Source organism: Ictalurus furcatus, chromosome 9, assembly GCF_023375685.1.
Source record: "Ictalurus furcatus strain D&B chromosome 9, Billie_1.0, whole genome shotgun sequence".
In the NCBI taxonomy this organism is placed as follows: Eukaryota; Metazoa; Chordata; class Actinopteri; order Siluriformes; family Ictaluridae; genus Ictalurus; species Ictalurus furcatus.
Window position 1 is genome coordinate 29,246,944 of NC_071263.1, and position 23,672 is coordinate 29,270,615.

The 23,672-nt window shown below is 38.2% G+C and overlaps 1 protein-coding gene and 1 long non-coding RNA gene across 3 annotated transcripts; one reads left to right on the forward strand and one right to left on the reverse strand.

The window, feature by feature from the left end:
• Positions 1 to 2,587: 2,587 nt before the first annotated feature.
• LOC128612967 (uncharacterized) lies at positions 2,588 to 6,372 on the forward strand. Of its 2 annotated transcripts, none has more exons than XR_008386818.1 (4): positions 2,588 to 2,871; positions 4,673 to 4,765; positions 4,920 to 5,084; positions 5,922 to 6,372. It is a non-coding gene; the product is annotated as an uncharacterized LOC128612967 (long non-coding RNA). The 2 variants fall into 2 exon arrangements; XR_008386819.1 differs by lacking the exon at positions 2,588 to 2,871 and adding an exon at positions 3,698 to 4,042.
• Positions 6,373 to 21,320: 14,948 nt separating this feature from the next.
• LOC128613236 (putative C-type lectin domain family 20 member A) lies at positions 21,321 to 23,252 on the reverse strand. The gene is made up of 2 exons (XM_053633908.1): positions 21,934 to 23,252; positions 21,321 to 21,834 (listed from the first exon to the last, which is right to left on the reverse strand). Coding segments are annotated over exons 1-2 (747 nt in total). The 5' UTR covers positions 22,680 to 23,252; the 3' UTR covers positions 21,321 to 21,833.
• Positions 23,253 to 23,672: the final 420 nt, after the last annotated feature.

Sequence of the window (23,672 nt, forward strand, 5' to 3'; positions counted from 1 at the left end):
AATTGTGCGTTCAAAAAACAGATGGGTTACATCCTGGTATTTCCACTGCAATGAATAATTACTGCATATAGAATTTATTTATAAAACCACAAGATAATATATTTTATTACTGTGTTTATAGTGTCATAGCTGTAAAATAATAATAATAATAATAATAATAATAATAATAATAATAATAATAATAATAATAATAATAATAATTTAGTGGCTGTAGTGGCGTTGATGTGTGCTTCATCTGGTATAATAGCGCGCTACCAAAACCTCACTCCTGAAATCAAAGCAATAATATGTGATTGCCTAAGGTACATGATACTCAGAGAAACAATGCAATAAAGTACTGAAGCTTGTCAACAGGAATTAATTCAACTCTGTACGTCACGAAACGGGACTAGAAGCGGGAGCAGGAACAGATCAAAGTCTTTATTCAAATACTCAACGCAATAAACAAGGAAACGCGGTCTAGGCAAAGCTGGCTTTAAACTTGAACACTGGATACGAGGCAGGAAACAGAAGAGGACACTTAGGGTTAGGTTATGTGAATACTTAATATTAAACTTGGAGCCGCACCTTGCACTACGAGATTTGTGTTATATTGAATGTGTTAAATAAATATTTTTTTCAAAAATATTTTGTCATATAAAATGCAAAAAATGTAATCTAAAATATTTAAAAGGTGGGGTGAAATGAAAATGTTGAAAGTGTGACATAATGTACATTAGAGAATAGACTGGATGAAACTTTAACAGAAATCCACAGAGAGTCATCATGGTTGCATATATCTGACTAATATAATTGTATATTCAATAATAGTAGGATTCAGCCACCTGATTAGGTTCTGTGCTTAACAAAAATATGTTAATTGATTTGTATGTTGATTGCAGTCACACATATTTTTAGATTACAGTGGCAAGAAAAAGTATGAGAACCTTCTGGAATTTTATGGTTTTCTGCATAAATTTGTCATAAAATGTGATCTGATCTTCATCTAAGTCAGGGGTATTGACAAATATAATGTGCCTAAAATAATAACACCAAATAAATTCTGATCCCTCATGTCTTTATTGAACACACTCATTCAAAATTCAAAATGGCAGTGGAAAAAGTAAGTGAACCCCTAGAATTAATAACTGGTTGACCCAGCTTGGCAGCAATAACCTCAACCAGGCGCTTCCTGTAGCTGTGGATCAGACCTGCACATGGTTCAGGAGGAATTTTATTCTTTGGACGTCTCATGTGTATGGCTCTCTTCAAGTCATTCCATAGCATCTCTACTGGGTTGAGGTCTGGACTCTGACTTGGCCACTCCAAAAGGCGGATTTTGTTTTTCAGAAGCCATTCTGTTGTGGACTTGCGCCGGTGTTTCGGGTCGTTGTCTTGTTGCATCACCCAACTTCTACACGGTTTCACCTGATGTACAGACATTCTCACATTATCCTGAAGAATTGTCTGATATACTTGGGATTTCATCTTCCCCTCAATGATTGCAAGCTGGCCAGGCCCTGATGCAGCAAAGCAGGCCCAAATCATGATGTTTCCTCCTCCATACTTTACGGTTGGGATGATGTTTTCATGATGCAATGCCGTGCCCTTTCTACACCAGATGTAGTGCTGTGGGGTTTTTCCAAATAGTTCAATGTTAGTTTCATCAGTCCACAAAACATTTTGCCCATACCGCTATGGAGTGTCAGTGTGCTCTTTTGCAGACTTCAGGCGTGCAGCAATGTTCTTTTTAGTAAGCAGTGGCTTCCTTTGTGGTGTCCTGCCATAGATACCCTGCGTGTTCAATGTTTTGCGTATTGTAGACTCCTGAACAGAGATGTTAGCCAGTTCCAATGATGCCTTCAAATCTTTGGCTGTCATTCGGGGTTGTTTCTTTACCTCGTTGATGAGTCTTCGATGTGCTCTTGGTGTCATTTTGACTGGGTGCCCAATTATTGGTAGAGTAGCAACAGTACCAAAGTGTCTCCATTTGTGGAATGTTTGCCTAACTGTAGACTGGTGAATTTCTAAAGTCTTTGAAATCACTTTGTAACCCTTGCCAACTTTATGTGAATCAACAATTCTTGATCGTAGATCCTCTGAAAGCTCTTTTTGGCGAGGCATGGCTCACATAAGCGTGTGCTTCTTCTGCAAAGCAAGCTCCAAAAGTTTGAGGGGTTTTTATCAGTCAAAGTAGCTGTAGTCCACACCTCCAAACTCATTTTCTTAACCAGACTCCAGGTGTGCTAAAACCTAACTCCAATTAGCTTTTTTGAGGTCATTAACTCAAGGGTTCACATACTTTTTCCACAAGCACTATGAGGTTTTTTTTGGTTGTTCTCAATAAAGACATGAAAGATCAGAATTTTTTTTGTATTATTATTTTAGGCACATTATATTTGTCAATACCCCTGACTTAGATGAAGATCAGATCACATTTTATGACAAATTTATGCAGAAAAACATGAAATTCCAAAAGGTTCACAGACTTTTTCTTGCCACTGTATATGGTGGTCATTATCTTTCTCTCCGTATACTGGACTCTAAAAAGTAATTCAGGGGACATATTACCGCAACTTAATTGAATGTGTGGTTGCAAGATAAAAATTCAAATTGATTGATTTAATTAAATATTTAAAGTTGTAAACATTATTTTGATGAGTTGTGTTGATGTAATAATGTTGATAATTATGTCAACTTCTGCATTAACTGATTTAAAGCAAAATGTAAGTTGTAGTAACTTAATGAAATTGGCTCGATAACTTCATTTTTCTCCACCCTTCAGGAAGTCCCCTTCCCTACCCATTTGACATGCCTGGACTAGATCAGATCGTTCATACTGTGTTAGAGGACCTGTAGACTGAACAGATACTATACAGAGGACATTTCAAGGTGAGTATCATTTCCTTTACAAATAAATTCTACTAAAGCAATAAATTTAAAGCAATGAATTGACCAATAAGGAGATAATGAGAGATGTTTGAAAGTGGGATTCATTGTTGTGAGTCAGAGGATTCACTGACAATAACCTGGAGCAGAAGTAGGCTAGGTGTACAAATACCATTCACTCAATTCATGGATGTTTAAAAAATTAACATTATAATTGAATCAATCAACGATGCAACCATCAAAAAAATAAAATAAGTGCAAATTTAGCTGCTGTTGTTTCAATAACTTGCTCCATGGTGATTATCCGTGTTGTCAGTAATGCTGAAGTTTGTATTTGCTGATGTCAGAGTAATCCCTGGTTGTGTTCCCTGGAAAAAACAAGAGCATGCTGTAAGCGTGGATTAAGTGTCCAAATATTTGGCGGGCCATTGTTGATATTGTAATATATCTTGTGGAAGCAAATGGTAGTAAAAGCTCTTACTCTGCCCCTTCTACTCGTAACATTAGGCTATATAAAATAAAATGTGCTTATTTAACACAATTTGAATTATGGTTTAGGATTTATCTGTTTGGATGGTTAATTGGCTTTTAAATCAAACTTTGGTAACAATCCTAAAGTTACATATTCTTAGTGTCATTAAGATGTTACACACACACACACACACACACACACACACACACACACACATATATATATATATATATATATATATATATATATATATATATATATATATATATATATGTGTGTGTGTGTGTGTGTGTGTGTGTATGTGTGTGTATGGACATTATTGACTAGCGCATAAGACAAAGCATTTAAATGTAAGTGTAACATGTCCAGTCCATTCAGCAAGCCAACTTACACAGCTCACACAACACCCTCGTCAGAGCAAACCCAGAGCAAACCCAGAGCCCCGCCTCACCAGGATACTAACACCATATATACATATCCTGTTTTTGTCATTTCTGTTGGGAGCTCCCTTTCGGGTTCGCTGTGTTTCTTTACTCCCTGATTCTATTCATATTATTTTAAGCTCCTGCCTTGGTTTAATTGTCTTGGTCTCCTTTATCTGTTACTTTAATTGTATTTTTGTCTTAATAAACAGCTAAAGTGTCCTTTCTTTCAGTCTGTGTCTTTTGTTTCATTAAGGACATTTAACATCTAATATCCTCTGTAAGTCTCTTCAAGGGAAGCTTTTTCACTATTTATTTTTATTTAACTTGTTCACTATTAACTTAACACTAGTTCCTTTAGTTTATTTGTAACTGCAGAAGCAATGTATTTGTCTTGTGTATCCATGGCATGGAATTTTTTGTCATTGTGACTTTTACAAAGTCTTGCCAAATATTAAGTTCTGAGCCTTGTCCACTACTATATACCCTTTGATTGTTTATAAAAACTACTTCTTGGATTATTACTTTATTTTGGTTATTACATGCCTGATTTGAACGTTGCCTGCCTCACTGCTCATTATTGGGCTGTTTGAACTAAGTTTGCTTTCATTTTAAAATAAAGTTTCTCTGCACTGCATGGGTCTTATCTGTCCTCCAGAGTGTGGTTTGTTACAGATGCATTTAAAAACCCATGAAGTACTCTACTAGCCATGAAATAACTGCCAATATTCCTCATAGTGACAGGATTTGTGATTACAATAGTAGATAACAGGGTAGGATACTACAGAAATTATGTAAGGTGCAATAAGATGAATAGCTCAGAATCTCAAAGTATTGCACTTAATAGTGTATTTTTAGCTTGACTGAATTTGACTTCACTTTATTAAAATGTGTTGTCTTTTATAAACAGGCCTGACCATGAATGCAAACGCCGGAGAAGGCATGGAAATGCTGAGCAGGTTGCAGGAAATAATTCAAAATAATAAACGTTATGTGATACCAGGTATGGTGTGAATGTGTGTTTTGTTATATATATATATATATATATATATATATATATATATATATATATATATATATATATATATATATAATAACTTATAACTGACTGTTTAAAAAAAAAATCTGTTTATTTTCATTTGTCATGCTGTTTGGAGTCCTGGGTGTAGTGGCGTTGATGTGTGCTTCATCTGGTATAATCACGCACTACCAAAACCTCCCTCCTGAAATCAAAGCATTAATATGTGATTGCCTAAGGTACATGATACTCAATGCAATAAAGTACTGAAGCTTGTCAACAGGAGTAATTCAACACTAAATATGTAAGTATTTAAATGTGGAAATAAATATTATTTTTTAAAATATTAAGCACTTTTAAATATATTGATCAATATCTTTGTTATAGATATTTGTGTATATTTGTGCTGTAAAAATATCTGTATCTTGATGAAATAAGGCTATGAACCCTTCCACGATGCCCCAAGAAACACTTATTTTTATTTATACCACAGCGTGGTTGAATGCTCAAATCTGATTGGTCAGAATGTGTTTATGTTCCTCTAACAGCACAGGTAGTTCTGGCTGTAACATGTACGACAGGCGTATATGAATGTGCTTGTTCTAATAGGTGATCGTTTCTATAGTAACGGCTCATTCACAGGGACTTACGGCAGACGCACCACACAATCTAAGACTAATAAACGGACATAAAATGTGTTTTATGACTTTTAACAAAGTCGTTCTTCTAATCATTTGTTCGGAGACATTTATCGCAGCTATAACGTAAGTGTGAACAGGAACTAACTTGTCTTTTGGCCGCTCCACAACAATAAACCATGAAAATGTACAATTAATAAATTGAATACTGTAATCGTGAGCAAGTTGCTGTGGTATAAGTGGAATAACAAACTCCAGACCTTACTGTTATATGAAAATATCACAAGCAGAGGCACAATACATAAAATTATGCAGTTACAAAGTACTCACAGACGAGCGTGCCTATTAAACTGTTTTTCTAAATGACTCACACATGTAGCTACCGTACTAAATCAAACCATGCCCTTTCTTTAGTAATCATGTCTTTATATTTAAATATCAAGAATGCCCCTTATTCTGTCTGCTCAGTAATTTTCTTTCTCCACCTCAACTACCTTTACCAGGTGTATCAAGAAATGGCTGCAGCAATGGGAATGGACATCTATAGAATAAAGCTCAGCAACAGGGAACGGGTTCTTCACGCACTTATTTCTCTTATTTGCATCACCCCGTCTGAATCTTCTTTAACTGTTATATTTTAACTGATGCATTCCTTCAAGCTTCCTTAACTGATATGTAGCACACAGATATATTCTTATGAGCTACAGAAATTGTCTTAATCATACTTATATTATTGTTTAGGGTTTTATTTCTTTTGGGAATATGTCTCTGTCCTGAAATTAATTCTCATAATCATTAAAAATCTTTTATCCACTTGATAATCCAAAAAGTGAAATAAACAATGTTAAGCATTTATGGTTTTGATGTTTGGTTTTTGTAGTTTGGATAGGTGTAGTAGTCTTGGATAGGTTACTTTCTTTATATTCTGGCTCTACTTTATGTCTACAATGTCATAACTAAAATTAGAGGCTCATCTGAGGCAACAACCCCAAAACAATTAACCAACATGTTACCAGGTATAAGCTTCCAAGATACACTATATGGCAAAAAGTATGTGGGAACCTGACACTCACACCCATATGTGGTTTCTCCACAAATCTAGTATTGCCACAACGTTGGAAGCATGCAATTGTATAGAATGTCTTTGTATGCTGTAGCTTTAAGTTTAGGATTCCTTCACTAGAACTAAGAGGCCCAAACCTGTTCCAGCACGACAGTGCACAAAGCTTCTCTCCTGCCCTGACAAAAACAACGACAAGTCTCGCGAGTGATCCCTGTGCAGATGGCACCTGCTATTGCCCTTAGTTGGGCAGCAGGCATGTGATGATCTTTCTTAGATGGACTAGACAACTGCAACAGAAATTGGCTTTGGGAAAGTGAAAAGTTTGCCAGTAAGAAAAGAGCCTGAGATGGTGCGTGAAAGTGAACGCATGTACTAGATATAACTGGCTTTTCAATCACATGCAGTAAGGTACAGAGGTGTCTCTTTTCTACTCCGTAGTTCCCACAGGACTGGGTGTGGGGATCAGTCCCGAGCTGAGGCCCTAAAGGTTGAAAATTTTCCCAGCAGACTTGAGAATTTGAGCCTCAGGAAGGAAATCTATTACTGTTGTTTGTGCATGCACCAAATAGCAGTTTAGATTATTCAGCTTTCTGAGAGAAGGTCGAGCAGGTGCTTGAGAGGGTACCTCCTACTGACTCCATAGTGCTCTGGGGGATTTCACTGCTCATGTTGGAAATGTCGGGAATATTCGAAGAGGTGTGATTGGGAGGAATGGCTTCCCGGATCTGAACAAGAGCAGTAAAATGTTGGTAGACTCCTGTGCAAGCCTTGGATGTAGGACTACAGGGGATCTGGGTTACTGCCTCTGTATGAGGCCAGTGAGTGTTGTGTCCACATTCTTGGCATTAAGTCAAAATCGTTTATGGTGGGTGTTGAACCCTGTTAATGGTGTGCCTTGTGTCTCCGCCTGTTTCTGGTTTTCACGGACAGGGATGCACCCAAGGATGGAATGAATCAAGGACAGCCAGTTGAGGTAGTTTGGAATGCCCCCTGGTCGGCTTCCGGTAGAGATACGTCACACTGGGGCAGACCCAGGACACAGTGGAGAGATTATATCTCACAGTTGGCTTTTGAATATCTTGGGATCCCCAGGAGGAAAAGTGAAAGGAAAATTAATGAATGTTATTCACTTATATTATAAGCTTTTCTTTTTTTACTATTGAAATTCAGCAACAAAAAAATAGGTTTTTGTTGTATGTTAGGAATAGACATGGGTCTAAATGCAAAATCAGATTAAGTTGCAAAGCAAATTAATCCAAAAAGCAGATGGAGTGTTTAAAAGTGGGAATCTCGGTTATGAGAATTCACTGACAGCAAAGTAGGGGAGAAGGCAGCGCAACCAGTTAAACTGGATAGTGAAACTTTGGAAATTCGGTTATGAATGATAGAATTCACAATGATGGAAGACACCAATGTTCTGTACATAGGTGTACAAAAAGCACTCACATAATTCATTGAAGTTTAAAAACCTAGAAATACATACTGTAGAATGTAATGAATAATCCAATAATAAAAAGTACTAATAATACACTAATACACTAAACACTACATATCAATACCTTTATTTACTGACGTATTTTATTTACTGTTAGAACACACTTCACTGAATCCCTCATAGTCCTTTGATCACCTCACTGGTTTGTGAAAAACTTTGAAGCAACACTGAATCACTTGTGACTCATCTCAAAAGCTAATATAAATAAACTTCATTTCTCGAAAACGAAAGTGAAAGTGTTTGTATCTTTCGGTCTATTTTTGTGTGTCTTTATTTAGCATAGGGGTAATATATATATATTGTGTTGCCATTGAAAAAGTTAAGACGGTTGAGCTTAAACGCAGTATAAGGAACCGGTATCACTTCTTCACTTGCACCTTCTGTAAGACAATACAAGGTAAGGACATTGTAGTATGTTACTCAGAAGTGGTTATTATTAAGTGTCATGGGGAAGCTTTACTGAATATTAGTTGTACAAGTGAATAATACTTTATTTTGCAGATAAAATTGTACTATTGTGTTACTGTATATGCACACAGTCTGTTCCAAACCCTAAACTACATTCTGGTATTGTCCATGATTAAAGTATGATAAGTAAGGTAGCTTGTTAATAAGTCATGATTCAGTGTTTATGTTTAAATGGTTTAGGTAATATTTGTTATTATTAATAATTTTATAAATGTATTACTAATTTCATATTATTCTTTTTTGAGGCAGGACAATGCTAACAGATTGGAGGAATGATATCAGGAAACTGATTGAAAAAGTGGCAAAACATCTAAATTTGTGTATAATTAAGAAAGGTCTGACGGTGGGTGCAGGGGCTGCAGCGGCCTCTTTTGGCTTCGGAATGGTTTTTGGCCGAGTTGGATATGTGGCAGGTATGCTATATTTCAGGAAAACAGAACTGTGAATGTGTGCTTTTTGTATTTGCATACAAAAAAACTTTCTCCAAATTCTTATAATGTTGTCAGGTGCTGCTGTGGGAGGTGCAGCTGCGACTTGGTGGAATTCAGAGTCTATAGACAACGTTCTCAGTAATCTTCCAAAGGATATGAGCGAGAAACTCTACACCGGTGTCAAGGCGCTGCTTCAGGGGTGGGAATGGACAGATCTAAATGCCTTACTGGGGAAGGTTTTGGAATGTGTATCGCTAATGAACCAAATTGTAGATCACATTACAATGATATTGAAAACAAGTTACATTGTATTTAGGCCATGGTAACTCTGACCTACAAATACAACTTCAAACTTGATCTCTGTAGTGTGTGTGTGTGTGTGTGTGTGTGTGTGTGTGCGATTACCCTAGATAAGAAGCTCACTATGTACTGAGAAAGGAACAGAAAGCTTGTATACCTTTACTATTTTTACTTTTCTTGAGTTTTTAAACTTAAAATATAGTCTGTGTTCTGTATAGCTGTGTTGCACAACATTTTAATTGTTGGCAGATTGCTGTGGTGAAAACACTTCAGGGTGTGTTATAGGAAAATAATCGTGGTCTGGTCAGCAGGCAGATGTACATACAGTATATTATTGTCACGATTTCCCCTTTAAGCAGTGTGCTGCAGAGCATGTGAATGCACGCTGCCGAGCATGGTGCGCGAGCACCTGCTTTTTCGTTGTTGACATCCGTGACATTTGGACACGTGCATTTATGTTTTGTTATGTCTCCTCCCTGTTCCATCATTGGCTATTGTTTCACGTGTGTCTGAATTGCTCTCAGCCGTCAGCCATTATGAAGCTGATTATGTTTGTGTATATATACCGCGCGCCTCCCAGCACACAGCGCGGAATATTAGATAGATTAGATCGATAAAATAGATTAGATACTTAGTTTAGATTCCTTACCATAGTCATAGTCAGTTTACGCTGGTTTCTCCGCTCCCAGTCTCTCGCGATTGTTTGTTTCATGTTTGGTATATCGGCCCTGTATCCCGTGACCGCGACCTTGATTAAAAAATGGTTGACAAATAATTTCCTCCAACTTAATGAAGACAAAACTGAAATAATTGTTTTTTGCCCCCCCGAGACTGAGAGATGGTCTCATTAACGAGCTCCATAATCACTTTCCCTCAATTTCTTCCCAGGTTCGGAACCTTGGCTCCATTCTGGACTCAGAATTATGCTTAACCAAGCAGATAAATTCGGTCGTTAAGAATAGTTTTTATCAACTACGGATTATTTCGAAACTCAAAACATTTTTGTCTTTCCAGGATTTGGAGAAGGTTATTCATGCTTTTATTACTTCTCACTTAGATTACTGTAATTCATTATACTCGGGTCTTCCTCAGTCATCTCTGGCTCGTCTTCAGATGGTTCAGAATGCAGCTGCAAGGCTGTTGACCAGGGCTAAGAAGTTTGATTGTGTCACCCCAATTTTATCATCGCTTCACTGGCTCCCAGTCCGTTTTAGGATTCAGTTTAAGATTCTGATGTTTGTTTTTAAAACTCTTAATAATCAAGCTCCTTCCTATCTCGAGGATCTTCTTAAACCACATTCATCAAACAGATGTCTAAGATCTTCTGATAGGTTTCTTTTGCATGTCCCTCGTTCCCGGTTAAAAACAAAGGGGGATAGAGCTTTTGCTGTTGCTGCCACCCATCTATGGAATCAACTGCCACTGGACATCCGCCTTGCACCTTCTATTACCACTTTTAAAAATAGGCTTAAAACTTATCTCTTCTGCCAGACTTTTTGATCACATTTTTAATTGTTTAAACAAATTTTTTTTATTGATTTTTTTTCTATTGTCTGCTTTTATTTGGTCTAATTCTGTTTCTATTTTACTTTCTGTACTCTGTGCAGCACTTTAGTCAGCGTTGCTGTGTGAAACGTGCTATACAACTAAATTTTACTTACTTACTTGATTCCTGCTTTGCCCCGTGTATGCCTGTTTGCCGATCGCCTGACCTTTTGCTTGTTTTGGATTACGTTTATGGATTACGATTTGGATTTATCTACCTGTGTCTCTCTTTAATAAAACTGTCAACCTGCACTTGCATACGTCCCTATCTCCGTTACGTCATGACTCGTGACAATTATAGGTTGCTCGTACATGACAGATTAAAGTGCAGCATATTCAGACCTACAGCTAACATTTTAAATAAGCACACTGTTTCAGTTAGAAAGCTTATGTAATGTACAAATAGCTAATAATCATTCCTCCTATGTGTTATTTATAATACTCCTATACAGTCTGTCTGTGTTTAGAAAAATACATTTTATGCACGTATGTACAGTGTTACTTTGCAGCTTATTATGAGTTCAATATTACACCAGTAGGTGATGAGATGTTTGCAGGTGCAATTCTCAGTTTTGAATGAGACGACATTGACAACAGCGTTATCAATTATGTCATTTGTAATTATGATAATTATTATAAACTTCATTGCCTCTTGAGCTGAAAAAACACTATTCAAATACAAATTTGGACATTTTTGGAAATATACAAAGTGAACGTGTTTGTATCCAACTTGGTCTGTCAGTTTATTGTTGTATGTTATATTCTTATTCAGTTGGATATGGTGATTATATAAAGTGTTAAAAGAGTGTTGAGCTTAAACGCAGTATAATACAGGAGCAGGTTTACCTTACACTATAGTGTAGTACTCAGAAATAAGTATTATTAAGTGTTCTGGGGAAGATTCACCAAATATTCATTGTACAGGTTAATATGATTTATTTTGCAGATAAAATTGCACTATTGTGTTATACATGCACACAGAGTGTTCCAAAACATGGATTACAAGTATGATAAGTAACGTGGCTTTCTCATTTAAGTAAAAAATAATAATTATTATTATGGCGTCCCACTTCATGTTGAGGTGTTTACGTTGAAAAGTTTAAAATATTAAGTGTACTTAACCTTTGTTCTTTGTTCTAAATAATCCGGTTTCAGAGTAGTTGTATCCAACTTGTACTTTCATTTTCGGTTTTGTTTGTCCTTAATTGACTGGCCAGTGTGATTAGATAAAGTGTTGTGAGTAAAAAGGTAAGGGGTTAATGTTTAACTCATTAAGAGAAATGAGGAGCAAAAAATATTAGATCTTTTATCAAATTTGAATATTTTGGCAGGTTTAGAAATAAAAATGCAGTTGTTTTCACTCCATTTAATCTAAATTCTGTCCCTTATTTGTGTCTACACAGTACATTCATTTTCAGTGTACTCGTAAGTTGAGTTCTAGGTATTACACTATGTGCTTCTTGGTGTATAATGGTAAACAGACTGATCAGCATATCAATTCATGTACGAAGGGCATGGGTCAATGCATAAAAGTCCATGCAGTAACAATTCCATGGTGAAACATCCATGGCTTTTGATGATAAGAAAATAATCTAGTGTGATTGGAGAAAAGAAAAGAAAGTTATCATATGCATGCGAAGTACCTGTGTGTAGTGTTTCAGTGATGCTGATAAACATTAAATGACTAGTTTCATAAAGTCACATGGACTCTCTTTTCTCCAATCCAAACTGGGGTTTTTTGTCAAGTCAGCAAAATCTTTGGTTACCAAGGCAACCTGTACAAGTACTGCATTTGTGTGGTCAAAGCACACGTATTTTAATGCCATATAAATTTCTAAAAAAAAATAATAATAATAAAATTTTGCTTCTTTGAAATGGTTCTTTACAATGGATATAAAAAGTTTACACACCCATGTTAAAATTACAGAGGTTTGTGATGTTCAAAAAAATGAAACCGATATAAACCACGCAGATCTTTCTCCACCTGTCATGTCTATGCTAGAATCAGCATCAAACTCCATATCCCATGAACTACAAACATGGACTTCACAGACCATATGTCCAAAATGGTCAAACATCTCAACTCCTGCCAAACAAGATGGGCTTTGTTCTTCACCAGGTTTAACTTCAGCATCTCCTTCCAACCCAGTTCAAAAAATGGCAAAGCTGGCTCGCTTTCCTTCATGCTCCCCCACTTCACCCAAGAAATGGGAATACCTATAAGGATTACAATTTTTTTTTTTTCATTTAAAACCAAAGAAATGAATCTTTTGACATAACACAATATAGACCGTTGCTTGATTATAGTTCAGTCATGGCTCACGTAAGCAACCTCCAAAAATAAATTTTGCTAGAAATGAACACAAATTATTCTCTGAAACGCTTTTGTTAGGGTAACTATACATCCTCTTTTTCCCAGACATGTCATCTTTTTCGGACCTTAGAACAGCGTCTGGTTAGTATGTCTAAATTTAAGAAAATGTCCAGGATTCAGCTTTAGTTTCATTATGATGTGCTTATGGTCTAATACTGCATGTTTGCTTTGCTTTAACTCCTCTCTGTAATTCCCACCTTCCCGCACACCGATTGGTCGATTATAAAAGGTTTGCACCAACCATTTGCCAAATTCCTGCCTCTCAACCATTACCCTACTTTCAGAGAACACGTGAAGGTGAAGAGCTGTTGTGCTCTGAGTCAAACAGTTGCTTGCAGCAAATGCCAGCTGTCCTGAGTTGAAACAGCGCCCATGATTAAGGTCATTTTTAATTTCATGTTATCACATTGCTACATATTACATGGTCATTCAAATGTGAAAATAATGACAGAAGGTACACTCATGGAAGCTGATATTTTATTTAATTCCATGAACATGCAAAAGAAAGTAGGAAAAAATGTCAAACTTGAGCAGAGTTTTTATTTATGAATATTTATGTGATGCTAATGGTTTGTCCTTTAGGTCACTCTCAGAACAAAGCCCTGACATACCGTACAGGTCACCTTTCTACAAAGAACTGCGTCATAAACTGGCCTTGAAGATCCTGCATGGCAGGTGCAGGCAATCCAGGTTAATCGGCCTGAAGGATTCTGGGTAACTAAATTCTCCCAAACGGCCGCTCTCACTGTGCACTGTTACCGCCCTCTGCTGGCTGCCAGTAGTGTAGTGCGGCCTCTTACAAAAATATAATAAAAACATCTGAATGTGATGCATACTGTACATACAGTGCCTCCAGAAAGTATTCATCTTCAAATTTAAGTATATCAGAATGGGATTTTTCTGCTCCTTTTCAAGTGACTCTTTACAGAAGTAAAATTTAATACATTGTTTAGATGTCCTCAGAATTATTTGAAAATAAAAGAAAGATTAAAAACCACTTATTTGGTAAGTATTCACCCCGTTGTGTGCAGCAATTATAGATTGTTTCAGATGTATCTCAGCGGATGCACTTTGATTTTGGTGTTTTCTTCCATTCTGCGATGCAAATTTTCTCCAACACTGCCAAGTTAGATAGAGAATGTTGGTGGACAGCAATTTTCAGGTCATGCCATGGATTTTCACTTTGAACCAGCTTTTTTCAAATCACAAACCTCTCAAATCTTTTCATTTCAAGTCATTCCTTTGTAGTTTTTGTACTGTGCTTTAGCTCACTGTCCTCTTAGAACATATATTTTCATCCTAGATGTCTGGCTGGGGTCTCAGATATACACTCAAGTATACAACTGTACAATTTGTCTTAACTTTGCAATAATGTTGATAATGTATATTTGTATCTTTTGTTGTGATGTTGCAGGAGAACATGCAAGTAAGAGTTTCATTGCATATTGTACACTGCATTTGTGAACATGACAAAAAAAATGTATTTAATGTTTATTATCATTACAGTGGAGGATAAAATACAAATAACCTTTCATGAACTCGGAAAAAGCTTATAACATATCATATCTTATAGCATGTAGTATATCATACCTATGGGCAAAGGTTACAGTATGCCTTACAGTGGATTAAAATAAAATAAAAACACATCTACTAAAGAAAACTATTTACTGTAACATAATTTAGCAGTTAAAGATAGTATTGGAGTAAATATTGAGTACTGGAGTAACAATTCTAGAGAAATAATTCAGATTAGAATATTATATGCTGTTTCATTGATATTAATCCGCTCAGAATCTCTGTCCTTCGTCTCTTCGTCGTCTCGTGCCGGTCTTCATTGCAGTGAACCTCTTCATCTTATAAATGAATTCTATGGAGATACATTTTTATTGGTTTTCCATTTGATTTTGATGTACTTAGTTAAAGAACATTATTGAGCAGATATTAGATGTCGAGTCGAGACACTTACCAAATGTAGTGGTAGCAAATGAAGTTCATTTTCTCCTCGCAGTCTCTGTTCTCCCAGACACCATCTCTAATGTTTCTCGCTCTACACCGGTAAGGCCAGGCGGGGCATGAAGGCATTGAAGTCGGGCTCGGCATATCATCCTGGTTCACCCAGAACCATGAGCCATCCATGAAGCGTAGACCGGTCCAGAAAGTGGGAGTAAGAATTTCCATACTCCTGTTCTTGGCCAGAAAGTGATCAGTCTCTGTGGTGAGACTTACCAAGTCAGTGTAGTGCGTTCTGCAGTGCACCAGAGCCTCGTGCCAGTTCTTCATCTCCTGCACCACGATCATCTGAGGTGCCCAAGTGTAGCAGAAAAAGTTCTTAGTTTGTGTACAAACTTCATCTTGCCACTCATAATTGCTAGTAAACACACAGTACTCTTCCATCAGACCACTGTGTAGACTCTGTCTCACTTTTATTTTTTCTAAGGCCGATCCAGCAATGATCAGATTTCTGACTACTGGTTTGATTTGTGAAACTGTAGAATTCCCATTCTGTGTCAGTAATTGACAGATCTACATAATTATCTCTACAGTGTGTCTGAGCATCAGTCCAGGACAAAGGTGTATTGAAGTGAACGTATTTTCTCCAGAACAGACCTGTGGCTGCATCTGTTAGAGCCAGCAGGAGGCAGATGGAGAGAACAGCCATCTTCCCTCACCATGGTGTGTTTGAGCTCAGCTCTGATGATTCTACAGGAATTAAATTACCAGTGACAGCAGCACACAAATGAAAACACAAAACCAAATTACCAAACTGAGGGAGAGGACAATGCAAATTTTATGTAAGTGCAGAATGCACGTGATTTGGATTTCTTTACCCTAAAAAACACTTCAGTACGTTTCCTGCTGAAGTCCCTTTCCCCTTTTATTATGAAATTGTATATGTGTGTGTGTGTGTGTGTGTGTGTGTGTGTGTGTGTATATATATATACACTACTGGTCAAAAGCTTGTGGACACTCGACTGAAATGTTTCTCATGACGTTAAAAACCTTTTGATCTGAAGGTGTGGGATTAAACGTGTGAAATCGGTGTCGTAGACAAAAATATAATCGTGCCGACGTATTCATTTCTTTCATTAGAAAACTAACATTTTATTTACAAAAAAAAAACTTTGTTTAAATGGACGTCTCGGAGCGAAATATTCCGAAACGCAGCCGATAAGAGTCCAGCGTAGGTGTGAACTCCTTTAATAGTGTTTAAAAAGCATCTCAGGGAAATCCTCAAGAAATCGGTTGAGAAAATGTCGAGAATTCTAGGCAAAAAGGGCGTATACTTCGAAGATGCTAAAATATAAAATTAAAATAAAGAATGAGTGTTTCTAATCTTTGACCGGTTTTTATGTTTATAATATATAAAACCTGGTCATTCAGGTACTCACTCAGTTGACTCCATTTTATTGCTGCTTAATGTTGCTGAGCTTAGACCTGACCAGTTGAAGCAACCTCAGATCATAACACTGCCTCCACAGGCTTGTACAGTAGGCATTATGAATGAAGCGTGTATCACTTTATGTTCTTCCCTTCTTACCCTGACACACCCATCACTTTAGAATAGGGTAAATCTGGACTCATCGGACCACAGGACCTTTTTCCATTGCTCCACAGTCCAATCTTTATGCTTCCTAGCAAACTGAAATATTTTTTTTCTGATGAGCCTCACACTGATTAGGCCACACAGCTGTTTAGCCCCAATCCTGTAAGTTCCCGTCGCATTTATCCCAGTTCCAGGGATTTCAGCAATCTCCTTAGCTGTTCACTTTGCTTACTTTGTTTGATGCAGGCCAATAATTTGCCCCGTCTGAAACACTTTTATAACCATCATCTTTCCATGACCATGGAATACGTCTTCCGACATGGCTGCTTAAGAAATGAGAAGCTGCATCAGTTAGGGTTAGAAGAATTATTACCAGCTGAAACACATTAATCACTGCAATGATCCATTCATAGGCTCTTAAGCACTTGCTTATTTAAGGAATAAATAAATCCTTTATTTGCATGGGCGTATGCAGTAAAATTGTAAACAAATCATAACTTTATCAAGTCAAGTGGCTTTATTGTCATTTCAACCATGTACACATGGTAAGTGATCTGCACTTATACAGCACTTTTTTAACCTTAGCAGTTTTAAAAAGCACTTTACACTGCTTCTCATTCACCCACACACACACACACACACACCAACGATAGCAGAGCTCCCATGCAAGGCACTAGCTTGCCATCAGGAGCAACTTGGGGTTCAGTGTCTTGCCCAGGACACTTCGGGGAGTCACATGGGCCGGGAATCGAACCACCAACCCTATGATTAGTGGACAACTCGCTCTACCACCTGATCCACACCCGCCCATATACTGTACAGCTGGTACAGTACACAGTGAAACGAAACAACGTTCCTCCAGGACCATGGTGCTACACACAACACACTAACCACATGAGACACGGAACTAAATAAGATCTACACATTTTTACATAAAGTGCACATGCAAATGTGTGCTAACAACACAAGACAGAACAGTACTATTAAAACAGGACAGTAGGCACAGAAAGTGACAGTGTAGCATCGACCAGTACAGTTTTAGTGTGGAAGTGTATAACAGGCAGTGCAAAAAGACAGAGTAACAATATAATTTTAATATGGTGTAAATGTAAGCAGAACATGCTATGACTTATTATTCAGCAGATTATCTTATACCAAATATGGACATAGCAGTTATTGCAGTAGCAGCAGTTCAGAGTGTGTGTGTGTCTGTCTGTCTGTGTCTCTGTCTGTCTGTCTGTGTGTGTGTGTGTCCAGGGGGGTAAGGGCCAGATGTAGGGTAGGGGCGATACATGAACTGCAGTGGGTCCAGGGTCTTGATGTGTCTGATGACGAGCCTCTCAAAAGCACTTAATGATGATGGATATGAGTGCAACGGGACGGTAGACACTGAGGCAGGACACTGAAGATTTCTTCGGCACAGCGGCAATGGTGGTGGCCTTGAAGCACGTTGTAACAACGGCGCTGCTCAGGGAGATGTTGAAGATGTCAGTGAGAACATCAGCCAGCTGGCCTGCACATCCTCTGAGTACTCTGCCAGGAGTGTTGTCTGGTCCAGCAGCCTTCCATGGTTTGACTCTGCGTAGGGTTTTCCTCACATCAGCCATGGTTAGACACAGCACCTGGTTGTTGGAAGGTGGGGTGGTCTTCCTCGCTGCCACGTCATTCAGTGCCTTAAACTGAGCATAGAAGTTATTCAGCACATCTTTAAGGGAGGCATCTCTGTCAGGATGATGTCCTGTAGTTGCTAATGGCCTGAGTGCCCTGCCACATGCTCCCCGTGTCGCCACTGTCCGTGAAGTGACTGTGGATTTTCTGGGCGTGTGTGCGCTTTGCCTCTCTGATGGCATGTGACAGTTTGGCTCTTGCTGTTCTTAGAGCCACCTTGTCACCTGCCTGAAGTCGGAGTCTCGGGTCATCCACGGCTTCTGATTAGAGCGTGTGGTGATGGTCTTGGAGACAGTGACTTCATCAGTGCACTTGCTGATGTATCTGGTCGCCGATGCCGTGTATTCCTACAAGTTGGTGGAGTTGCTCAAAACAGTCATGAAGAGGAGAGATGGCTCCTGCTGGCCAGGATTTCGCCTGCTTCCAAACCGGTTTGAAAGTATCAGTATACTGTAGGTCAATGTGACGAGGAGGAGGGAGAAGCCAGGCTGTGAGGATTCACACCTGGCACTGATTTGACTATTCAGTGGGAGAGAGGGATAAAGGAGTGGCTGGAAGTGCCAGATAGAGGGAGACATATACGCGCTTTATGTTTCTGTTATATCTGTGTTGTGTTTAAGTTATATTTATTATTAAACATTATGTTTATGTCCAGCTGGTTCCCATCTCCTCCTTGCACGTCTGTGAAGTTTGTTACAGTTAATTATTCCACAGTTTTGGGGCTGTAACTGAAAATGCACAGTCACTCTCTGACTTTAACTGGGACTGTGGGACATTCAGAAGAGCTTCACTAACTCCTCTACGAAACCTTGACGAAGTAGCAGGCAGATTCATTCTGAGATGTAAAGCAGTTATAATCCATGCAATGCCTTAAAAGCAAAAAGTTAAACCATGAAATCAAAACAGGAGTTATACTGTCTCTCTTTCTGGTACCAGTCAAGGGGCAAGCAGCAGAGTTTTGACCCAGTTGGAGGCTCAAGAGAAAAGACTGACTAAGCCCTCAGTAAAGACAATTACAGTAGTCAAGACAAAATGAAATGAAGGTATGGTAGACAATCTCCAACTTGTGATTGGTTCTAAGTCAGAAAAAGCTTGTACGGACAAATGACTTAATTTGCATGTAGAATTTTAAGCATCGTAAGATGTCAGAGATGAAGTCACCGGGTGTAGGGCTTGGCTGTTTTGCATGTGGGGTTTTTGTTTGTGTTTGTTTAGTCAGTGAGTAAGGGAAGTGCTTGTCTTTACTTTGTCTTTATGTTAATTGGTAGGTAAGGCATGCTGTCTATACAGGTAATGTCAGGTTTTTGTTTGTTGTTTTGGCGTTGGCTGACCTGATGTTTTCTAGTGACTGTAAATATCCATATTGCATAATATATATTCATAAACCACAGAATTCTTGCCAGTGTCCTTTTGTCCAAGGAACTTTAAAGAAACTAGAGTGTCCAAACACAATTCACTACCATCCAACGTTTAATGTCCCTCGGACAATCACAGTGAGACATTACAGAGCCATTATTACCAAGGTTGAGAGGGAGGTACAACTGTGTATCATCAGCGTAGAAATGATAGGAGATATTATGCTTCTGAGGGATGTGTCCTAATGGAAGCAAATATAAAAAGATTAAGATCAGCCCTAGGATAGAGCCTTGTGGTACCCCACAGGTGATGGATGCTGTGGAGGAGGAAGAATTTCCTATCCTGATTGAAATGGTAAGGTCTTTTACATATGAGGAAAACCATACCCAGATAGCAAGATGACATTGATTCAATGTTGAAATTCCATCAGAATCATCATTTTGGTTGAGGTTGAATATTCAGTGCTAAATAATATTGAATCAATGTGAATAATTCATTATTTTTCTGTGTTGAAAAGACAAACAGTGAATCAATGTTGATTTTGGGTCAGTTTCATTTCCCAACTGGTGGGGCTTAGATTTAATGTCAATCCATCTAATTGTTTTAAATCACTTTGTTATCCAGTTTATCATAATCTGTACATAAATTGTATTTTGATTCAGTGTTAAATACGCTATTTAATTTAAGTTGAACAGATATTGATTTTACGTCCATCTTGATCTATTTTTCACCATTTAAATAATCATCATTGGTTACTTTAAGGAGGACCAACTGAGTACTATGATGTGCTCTAATGCTCTGCATGGGGAGGTAATTGCGCCTGAGGCAGTAGCAGAGGATTTGTCTCTCCGGGCGACCGAGCAAATGGCCCGTCACATTGGTCGTTCAATGGGTAGACTGGTTGTGGCGAAGAGGCACCTATGGCTCAACCTCTCAGGGATGGGGGACAATGATAAGGTCTCCTTGCTGGATGCTCCTGTTGAACTTTCCGGCCTGTTCAGCGGTGCGGTTCATGCCATCGCCGACAGGTTTCGAGAAGCAAAACAGCAAACAGTGGCCTTAATCCAGTTCCTTCACCGTCATGCTGAGTTTAGGCACAGAAGTGTGAGGTAGGCACAGAAGGCAAGTGTGGAGAGCCAGGGGAAGAGCCAGGGGGACCGGGCGGCCACAGTAACAGCCTGATAAGAGAATGATCATAAAGCGCCCCCCCCCCCCCCCCCCGTTTGGAGGTTTGCTCATCACGGTAGTCAGCACAGAGAAGAGCCCACCATTATTACAGGAAGTAAGATCCCTCTTGGAAAATGGGCCATAGTACCCCATTCTTGTTATATTTTATATTTTTGTCTTTCAGGTGCATGGCCAAAGAACTTCTGAAACAAGACAACGAGAGAAATAAGTATCAAAAAGAAGTCATTATAAGTTGCATTTTCAGTTGAATTTGGGGAAACCACTTGAAGCATCCGTGTTGAACTATTTCAATCGCTTTTGTTTGATTTGTTCAACACAAACACCTGAAAGTCTGTAAATTTTGACAGTAAACCTGGTTTGCAATGAGGGTTGAATAATTTGTTTGCAACTAAGTGTGTGTGTGTGTGTGTGTGTGTGTGTGTGTGTGTGTGTGTGTGTGTGTGTGTGTGTGTGTATTCCAAAATATAATCTGGAGTTTTGCAGTAATCTTAATACTCTGGCATCAGTCAAGAGAGCAGTTGTGCAATATGTCTTAATTTTACAACATGCAAGTAAGAATTTAATTCAATTTCATGACAAAACTTTAAACTTCACCATTTTATTTAATGTTTATTATCATTACAGTGGAGGATAAAATACAAATATCCTTTCATGAACTCGGAAAAGCTTATAACACATCATATCTTATAGCATGTAGTATATCATACCTATGGGCAAAGGTTACAGTATGCCTTACAGTGGATTAAAATAAAATAAAAACACATCTACTAAAGAAAACTATTTACTGTAACATAATTTAGCAGTTAAAGATAGTATTGGAGTAAATATTGAGTACTGGAGTAACAATTCTAGTGAAATAATTCAGAATAGAATATTAAATGCTGTTTCATTGATATTAATCCGCTCAGAATCTCTGTCCTTCATCTCTTCGTCGTCTCGTGCCGGTCTTCATTGCAGTGAACCTCTTCATCTTATAAATGAATTCTATGGAGATACATTTTTATTGGTTTTCCATTTGATTTTGATGTACTTAGTTAAAGAACATTATTGAGCAGATATTAGATGTCGAGTCGAGACACTTACCAAATGTAGTGGTAGCAAATGAAGTTCATTTTCTCCTCGCAGTCTCTGTTCTCCCAGACACCATCTCTAATGTTTCTCGCTCCACACCGGTAAGGCCAGGCGGGGCATGAAGGCATTGAAGTCGGGCTCGACATATAATCCCGGTTCACCCAGAACCATGAGCCATCCATGAAGCGTAGACCGGTCCAGAAAGTGGGAGTAAGAATTTCCATACTGCTGTTCTTGGCCAGAACGTGATCAGTGTCCGTGGTGAGACTTACCAGGTCAGTGTAGTGCGTTCTGCAGTGCACCAGAGCCTCGTGCCAGTTCTTCATCTCCTGCACCACGATCATCTGAGGTGCCCAAGTGTAGCAGAAAAAGTTCTTAGTTCGTGTACAAACTTCATCGTGCCACTCATTATTGTCAGTAAACACACAGTCTTCTGTGTCAGGACGGTCAGGTTGCCCATTTTTCCACTTTTTGAAGTTCAGTACTTTTCCATTAGACCACTGTGTAAAAGCTGGCTCACTTCTATTTTTTCTAAGGCCGATCCAGCACTGGTCAGATTTCTGACTACTCGTTTGATTTACGAAACTGTAGAATTCCCATTGTGTCTCAATAACTGCCAGATCTACATAATTATCTCTGCAGTGCGTCTGAGCATCAGTCCAGGACAAAGGTATATTGCAGTGAACATATTTTCTCCAGAACAGACCTTTGGCTGCATCTGTTAGTGCCAGCAGCAGGAGGAAGGACAGAACAGCCATCTTCCCTCACCGTGGTGTGTTTGAGCTCAGCTCTGACAATTCTACAGGAATTAAATTATCAGTGACAGCAGCACACAAATGAATATGCAAAACCAAATTCCCAAACTGAGGGAGAGGACAATGCAAGTTCAACAAAATGCAAAAATATGTAAGGGTAGAACGCACATGATTTGGATTTCTTTACCCTAAAAAACACTTCATTCCATTTTTCCCTTTTATTATGAAATGAAAAAAAAAATATTCAGTTATTTAAAGGGAAAAAAAAAACATGAAGAAGAAGTAGAAGAAGAAGAAGAAATAAGGTGAGATGGAAGGGTTTAAATAACCCTGATGAAATAAATTCATCCAAGTTAATCAAATAAAATTTATAATCTAGCATAAAAAATATACAAGAATAAAATTAAAAGACAGATAAGATACAACATTGCATAAAGTTAAAAAAAAATTAATACATGAAAAAATACAGAAAAACCACAGCACTGTATCAGCATACACCACACATCTTACAGCTAAGCATAGGCCCAAGAGAAAGGATTCATTTTTAAATGGACCTTAAATGTGCTGAGATTTTGGGAAGACCTGACAGAGAGTATCAGTATACTGTAGTTCAATGTGACGAGGAGGACGGAGAAGCCAGGCTGTTTCACACCCAGCACTGATTTGACTAATCAGTGGGAGAGAGAGATAAAGGACTGGCTGGATGTGCCAGAGAGAAGGAGAGGCGTGCGTCCTTTGTGTTTTTCTTGTGTTTGTTTTATGTTTAACACAAGTTTGTCCAGGACAGTAGGACAGGAAATTTAGGAGGTGTGTATTTACAAGGTGAGAAGTACTAACTAAAGAAAGCAAGAAAATATTTACAAGGTTGTACTTTTTTTTTTTTTCTTTTTCTTTTTTACTTTAGTTCTCTTCTGAACAAACCACAAAAGTTCTGGAACAATATCCTTTGGATTGATGAGGCCAAGGTGGGGATGTTTGGTGAAAAGCAAACATGGT

Excerpts from the sequence above, each read along its gene's own strand:
- LOC128613236 (XM_053633908.1), bottom strand. The coding sequence starts at position 22,679 with ATGGCTGTTCTGTCCTTCCTCCTGCTGCTGGCACTAACAGATGCAGCC.